The sequence below is a fragment of the Cyphomyrmex costatus genome, unplaced genomic scaffold, assembly GCF_001594065.2.
Source record: "Cyphomyrmex costatus isolate MS0001 unplaced genomic scaffold, Ccosl1.0 scaffold188, whole genome shotgun sequence".
Classification (NCBI taxonomy): Eukaryota; Metazoa; Arthropoda; class Insecta; order Hymenoptera; family Formicidae; genus Cyphomyrmex; species Cyphomyrmex costatus.
This window is the reverse complement of record NW_017275910.1, coordinates 167,096-174,131: the sequence shown is the minus strand read 5'-3', so window position 1 is coordinate 174,131 and position 7,036 is coordinate 167,096. Positions and strand designations below refer to the sequence as shown.

Below are 7,036 nucleotides of genomic sequence, written 5' to 3'. Positions count from 1 at the left end.
ATATATATAATATGGATAGGGTATGCAATGCTAAAGGTGTCGGGAAAAGCGTGCCGATTAGAAGCCTTAGGAGCCGGAGTAAAATTGGTCGAAGATGGCGGCCGGCGATGCCGATGACACCCGAACGCGGCCGGATAATTCCGACGGATAGCCCCGCGAATTCAAACGTAGAAATGTCGCTAAAACGGTATTTGATCATTTAAATTTGATGGTGTAAGCGGTATCTTGGCATTTTCATTTCAATTACTGAATGCGTTTTTCGCTATGTTTTTTATTTAGTAAATGTTTGTCTGGTGAAGTATGTTTAAATTTCCAAGTATGTTTGTAATACTTCAGAAATATTAAACAGAAATAAAAATTCGAAAAAGTGAAAACGTTACTGTAAGATAATGCAATATTATATCATTGTAAAGTAACAGAGTAATATGATATTTTCTTGCAACCTGCACTCATTTACTTCCACATCGAATATATATTGAATGTACCAAAGATTTCTGTACTCAATTTTTGTATGAAACATCTAAAAACTTGTAATATTTTATATTAGCACCATAGCATTACATATTTCTTTCATTACCACAAGAAGTCATAAAGGGCGTAAACTACGAATTTTTTCATTTTAACGCAGTTTTGTAGAAAATGAAAAAACATCCATTAGTGATTGCTGATTGCAAATTCACTAATCCACCTATACAATATTGTACTATTATTTTCGAACAAATTATGACTGCTATGTGACCGTAACGAGAACAGCAATCTTTGGTATATAATATATCATATTTATTTTCTACATTTTTACTCACTTATGAAATGTAAAGGTACTTTTTCATGCGCAGCACGCTGCAGCAGCAATTCGTTACTATTGGTTAAGAATTTATGTACTTTGTAACAGCGTAAGATGATGACAATCCATGATATTTTAATTTTAAGTTTTATATTTTCCTGGTTGGATATCGTTTGGTGAGTCACATGAATTTTTATTATAAATAAGAACATATTAAAATATTAGCTTGTATTTCACAGAGATTAAGAACATCAAATCTACCAATTCGATGTGACTTATTCGGTTATCCAATTTGGGTGTTATTATGTAGCTGAAGATGACTCAAAAAAGAGTCGAAACGTACTATATGTGATTTTGAATAAAGGATTTAATATATCCAAGGAAATTGTTTGACGTACCAACAGCAACGTGGCACTCTCATTAGCCTCCTATATAGGGAAAATATTTATTGGATTCGTTTGGAATTTGGGAGTCAAGAAGAAGATATTGATTTTTTGGATTTGTGTTTATAAAAAAATATAAATATTGTACTATTATTTTCGAACAAATTATGACTGCTATGTGACCGTAACGAGAACAACAATCTTCGGTATATAATATATCACATTTATTTTCTACATTTTTACTCACTTATGAAATGTAAGGTGTGGATGTAAAATTTTTGACGCATTGCAAAATATACATCTCACTGTTTCAAAAATAGTTGGAACTGCTCCAGGTTTTAAAGCGTGGCCTGTCACTGTTTTATCTAAACTGTCCTCAGAGAAGTGATCGGAGCATAACCTAGTATACGATGTTGGTACAAAATCCTTTTGGAAATTCTTCAGCCATAGTCCTAATTCTTCACTATTTTTAGGGAATCTATGTGACAGTAAAGAAGAAACAGAATCATAACAATACATTTCATAACCTCAAAATATGAAGAAATGGCATTTACAATAATATATTATGTATTTTTGTTTAGAAGTAATTACATATACCTGAATAACGACCTCTCGCTTCCATCTTCCGTTTTCGTGGTTTTTCTACATACACAACAATAATTCGGCATTTCTGTATTTATAAGAAAAATTTCTGTATTTCTTTATTGAAAAGAATGAGATTATGGCTTTATTTATGGCGTTGCCTTCTCTAAGTCGGCAACACTCAAAAATATACAATGAAGAGCATCCGAACCGAAACACGTCCGCAATGGTCGGATGGTTCGTCGGAACTGAATATGTTCGATTGTTCGACCAGTTCCGAGTCGGATTTATCCGTGCGCGTTCGGGTCTCTTCGGCATCGCCGGACGCCATGTTCGACCAATTTTACTCCGGCTTCTAATCGGCACGCAAATATGGCGCCTATATCCTATCCATATTATATATATCAGTGATTTGATCACATTTGATCAATGACGCAATTTCCGGTCGTATCGTATTACAACAGTCATGGACGTAAAAATAACTACGAACGAAACGTGAACTCTAAAATCGGACCCCAGGCATTAATGCTACTAACTGTACATACATTATAAAACTTATATCTATTAGGGTCTACGCACAATAGGAGAAATATTAGGAACAGATATTAAATATAAGAATTTTAACCTGTCAGAAAGCGCACATTCCACAGTACACAGTTCTGATAGGTTAAAATTCTTATATTTAATATCTGTTCCTAATATTTCTCCCATTGTGCGCAGACCCTTAGATGCAATAGTGAATTAAAATGGCTCTCTGACCACGTGATTTAGACAATCAAGCCATACCCTTCAATGACGCATCTCTGTTTTCTAAGTCTCTAAGAGAAACTATCATCCATGCCAGTTGGCGGAGCGGTCCCTGTTGGTACCCTTGCAGCTCCTGCTGGTGGCGCGGTAACTCCAGCCGAAGAGAAGAAAGGTAGGTTTACAATTTTGAAAGCCTAATTCTAAAATCCATTATCCTTCTTAGTTGAATTTCTTGCACATTTTATCTTTTCTCTTTAAGGCGTAAGAAAGGGAAAAGAGAATTGTGCCCAATCCAACTAAAAAGAATAGACTAAAAAAATCCAACTAAAAAGAATAGACTTCTATTTAAGACATTTATAATGATACTGAAGTGTGAAAGTAACGAATAATATTTCTTTTAACAGAAGAAAAGAAACCAGCTAAAGAAGAATCTGAATCCGAGGATGACGATATGGGCTTTGGCTTGTTTGATTAAAGACACTTCTTTTTTTGTCACCAGAGAACAGAACACGCTGCATTCTGCAGCAGTGATATGAGCGATTTCCAGTTCAACTTAGATATTTATCATCGGAGAAAATATCACTATTCCGGGTGCAGAAAGAGCAGCCTTTTATAAACCTTAAAGCGGGGAGCACAGCTTTTGCATAACGCATGTGCATAAGGAATTTCATTGGTCCATTTTCTTATGCATGAGTCAATGGACCAATCAAATTGTTTATGTATATGGTTTATGCGTTATGCAAAAGTCTGTGCTCCCCGCTTAAAGCATATTTTTAACTGAACTCAGAACTCTCTTTATATCCCTGCCGAGTATATCGGTCGTGTATGATTCTAAAAAGAATTTTATACAATTTTTTACCGCTTATTTAAATTTAATCTGATTAAATAATTTTTAAAGTAAACAAAATTTTTGTCTAAAAAAACCTAATGAAAATTCTTTTTAGAATTAACCGCATAAAACCTATCGTGAGAAGGCGTCGAGAATGTCCTCAGCGATAACTTTCGGGATGTGTTTTACAAGAGAAAAAGTATTTTAATTAGAGAAGGAACGCAATCAATTTGTAGATTCTTCCAACGTCTTATCTTTATTTTCAAAATTGATGTGTTTAATGTTATTAAATATTTTGTATTTTTAAGAATTTCAATTTTTTATTGTATTAAAAGTATGTTAAACTCCAATTGTTTTACAATGCTAGCAGTCAATGATAGTCTTTAAATTTAATTTAACTTGTATGATCACATTGTTACAGTTTTATGCAAAAAGCAGTCCATTTTGTAGTATCAACAACAGCAATCTCAACAATTCTTACGAAGTATAAAGAATTCATTTGTACATCAGTAAAATATATACATATCGAGAAAAGGGAGACCTAGATATGTCTAACGTGAAAACTAACAATATATTCTGCATTAGTACGTTGCACTGAAATTGCAAATGGATCAGTTGGATGGAACGTAAACGCGACTAATCGTCTTGCAGCCGTTGGAGCCGTTCGTCCCAGCATGCCGGCATACATTCTAAATTTTAAGAGACCCGAGTCACGGGCATAAAAGCTATGTAAAAGAAAAGAAATTAGAAATAATATGTAAAGATTAGTTTTCTCTCGATAACTTTTTGTCACAAGAATAAGAATGAATCACCAACCGTATTGGATGTTCCCCGCATGCCTTTGGGCGTTCCATCATAGACACCCATTTATCATCGTAACAGAATAACGATAAATCGAGATACGGAGAACTGGAGTACGATTGTGCACATATTGGTAACTGAGCAAGCAGCCTCTTTGTAGCCTCAGTAACACCTCCATATCTAGCGCTTATTATCGTTTGCTTGAATCTTTGCTGTAACAATCTGAAAGGAAGTGGCAATTAAACGAAAATTATCTAAGCAATCAAACATATTTTATATGTGCATCGATGTTAAGATGAAAGAGTATATACCGTGCATATATGTTATTAGATGGCGAACACATGTACTGACAATCCGTGCTCATTCTGGCATTTCTGAAAAAGTCGCTAAAGTTTTCAAATTGAGTTAACAATTGAGTCGACGCGTTGTCGTAAGCCGCCAAAATTTTCGCCGTAATCATATCGTAAACCACTAATAAAGCCGGCTGTGCGTTTGGTTCGTTTGCTTGCAACGTTGCTACTTCTTCACTAGCGTATCTCACCAAAATATGATTTGTATCTAATAGCTGCATCTTCCACATTCTCAGAGAATTTAGCTGAAGTATTTTACTCAATTATCTATTTGATAAATTATCTCTTCGTAAGAAAATTTTTTATGACAAAAGAGAAGAGCATCTTCAAATAATACCTGATCAAAATATTGATAAAATCTTCTCAGTTCATAAGGATCATTAGTCACGTAGCTTATATATTCTGCTCTTTTGTATAAATATACCAGTAATCTGTGCTTCAAACTATTTATTGCAACATCCTTAAATGGTCGACAATTAATCCCAGGAAAAGCACTCGTCACTAAATACGCATCATCTTCCATACAAAACCTAACATATATCATTTGTATTATATTTTCATGTCTTATCAAAGTGTTAATAATTGTAACATTTGATAAGATAATGCTGACAATACCTTCCTATTGTTCTGACATTGATAAACATTCCATCCAGAATTTGAAAAATATGAATCATTTGATGTTGTACAGATAAAACTGCCAATATATCTTTGTACAAATATAGACCTATATAGAAAGCAAATGAATTTATTCTAAAAATTAAAAATGTTGCTAAATGCAATAATTTAATAAAAGCAATTAAAAAAATCTTTGCCCATTTTAAGTTTCTCATTTATAAATCATATACTAATTGATAGAGAAATGATAGACTACTGAATTATGTGATATCTATTCATTGTATATGCTACTGAAATATTACATTCAGAGAGAGAACATCTAAAAACAATAAAACTTATTCAGATATTGCAAAAGTATAAAAATTCACAGGTTAGCGTAATCTTTCATTTCAACCAAGATTTGTTGCTGGAAAAGAGGTTTAGAACCCAAAAATAGACAAAATTTTATATGCTCTTTTCAGCAAATTACACTCGTACAATGCTAAATCCAACTTGATCAAATAAGCAGCAAGATCGTCCAAGTCTCGTTTATATACCTTGATTGTGCGACAAGTAAATTTTGTCAACTTTAAAATGTCTAGTGTCACATAACTTTCCACCCCTCAAATCGACAAGGTGCAAGCTGTAATCTTCAAGTGGTGATCTAGGATTTGGTGTCAGTGCCTCATTATTGGAATAAATCTTCAAGAAATAATATTTTATCATACTCTTTTTCAGAAAGAGTAATAATTTTAGATAAAATGATTAGAAATCTTTTGCTATACCTGATAAAAGTGTGGCCTCAACTCCTCGGGAATATGAGCGGCTGAGCCCACGATTACATACCGAGCGTCGTCGGTGAAGAGACTGCATTCTCTGTTCAATTGCTGGTTGCTTTCTACTACATTTACAATCCACTTTACCTACAAATGTTTCAGAGCTGGTACATCAATTTCACCGGTTCTCTCCCTTTCTCTCCCTCTCTATCTTTCTTTCTATTTCTCTCTTTTCTTTAATCTTTACAATCCGCAAAGTAAAGGCGTATGCCGTGCGAAGTCGGTTAAGTATCCAGTACCTTGAAAAATCGCGCGAAGATATTACTTCGTATGTGAAAGCTACAGTCGTCGCTCTTGTGGCCGATGTACTCGCCTTTGCAGTCGGCCAGCAAGTCCGCGGCGGCAGGCGCTCCGCGGTACTCGTACACCTCGATCGAAGTCTGATCCGCGCTGAATGCCACTAAGTACCTCCCGTCCGGGCTAAACTTGCGGAGGAAGCACGGCGGCTTCTCCACATTCATCACAGTGAAATTGGGAAAGACATTCTGGTAGAACTGCCGAGCGCAGTGCACATGGGTACCTGGAAATGGGCAACCCATCGTCTCCCTACGTCGGAGACGCACCACCACGTTCTGCGGGCCGATCCTGCGTGGATTCACAGGGCAGAGATCCGCCACGGATTCAATCCTACTTTCTGTCACCGCCATCCTACAAGCTCATCGCGCGACAACAGAACACGTACACGATGGATCCATTGCATCCGATCGCGAATAAAATCGCCGATACTATGTGCGATACATCATACTTTTTGACAGGAGCGGACGGTGTATATTTTTAAGTTTTAACGACGTTCTCAACGTTCTCACGCGAAATCATACAAGTTTCAAAAATAAGGTTAGCGATCGGTCTCTCTCGTAGACGGGCGGAATTGCGCTTGCGCAATTTTATTAGACGCATATATTCTTCTAGATCTAAAAGCGTGAGTTCTAATTGGCTACTCTCTTCCGCTTTGTCAAGGTGTGAACCCGCACTTATGCCTAGTACACACTAGAACTAGAGGTTCTCTAGGAACAGCGATTTCGAATAGAGTAAGGTTAATTTTTTAGTACATGCCCGTACCTTGATATTTTGTAATCTGTGGTGGTGCATTTCCGTGTATTTCAACTAGAAGAACAATTTATGAAAAATTA

At 35.6% G+C, this 7,036-nt stretch overlaps 1 protein-coding gene across 1 annotated transcript; it reads right to left on the bottom strand.

Moving 5' to 3' along the window:
• Window positions 1-3,866: 3,866 nt before the first annotated feature.
• abo (de-etiolated protein 1 abo) lies at window positions 3,867-6,741 on the bottom strand. Its single transcript, XM_018537901.1, has 8 exons — window positions 6,146-6,741; window positions 5,856-5,993; window positions 5,628-5,772; window positions 5,092-5,200; window positions 4,814-5,006; window positions 4,438-4,721; window positions 4,142-4,348; window positions 3,867-4,050 (listed from the first exon to the last, which is right to left on the bottom strand). The coding sequence occupies exons 1-8, from the start codon at window positions 6,551-6,553 to the stop codon at window positions 3,867-3,869; spliced, it is 1,668 nt and encodes a 555-aa protein (XP_018393403.1). The 5' UTR covers window positions 6,554-6,741.
• Window positions 6,742-7,036: the final 295 nt, after the last annotated feature.

What these genes read in the sequence shown, in the direction of transcription:
- abo (XM_018537901.1), bottom strand. Translation starts at nt 6,553, where the DNA reads ATGGCGGTGACAGAAAGTAGGATTGAATCCGTGGCGGATCTCTGCCCT. An exon ending in TTACTTGTCGCACAATCAAG is followed by an intron (nt 5,201 to 5,627) that starts GTATATAAACGA and finishes CTTTCTATATAG; the next exon opens with GTCTATATTTGTACAAAGAT. An exon ending in TCTAATAACATATATGCACG is followed by an intron (nt 4,349 to 4,437) that starts GTATATACTCTT and finishes ACTTCCTTTCAG; the next exon opens with ATTGTTACAGCAAAGATTCA.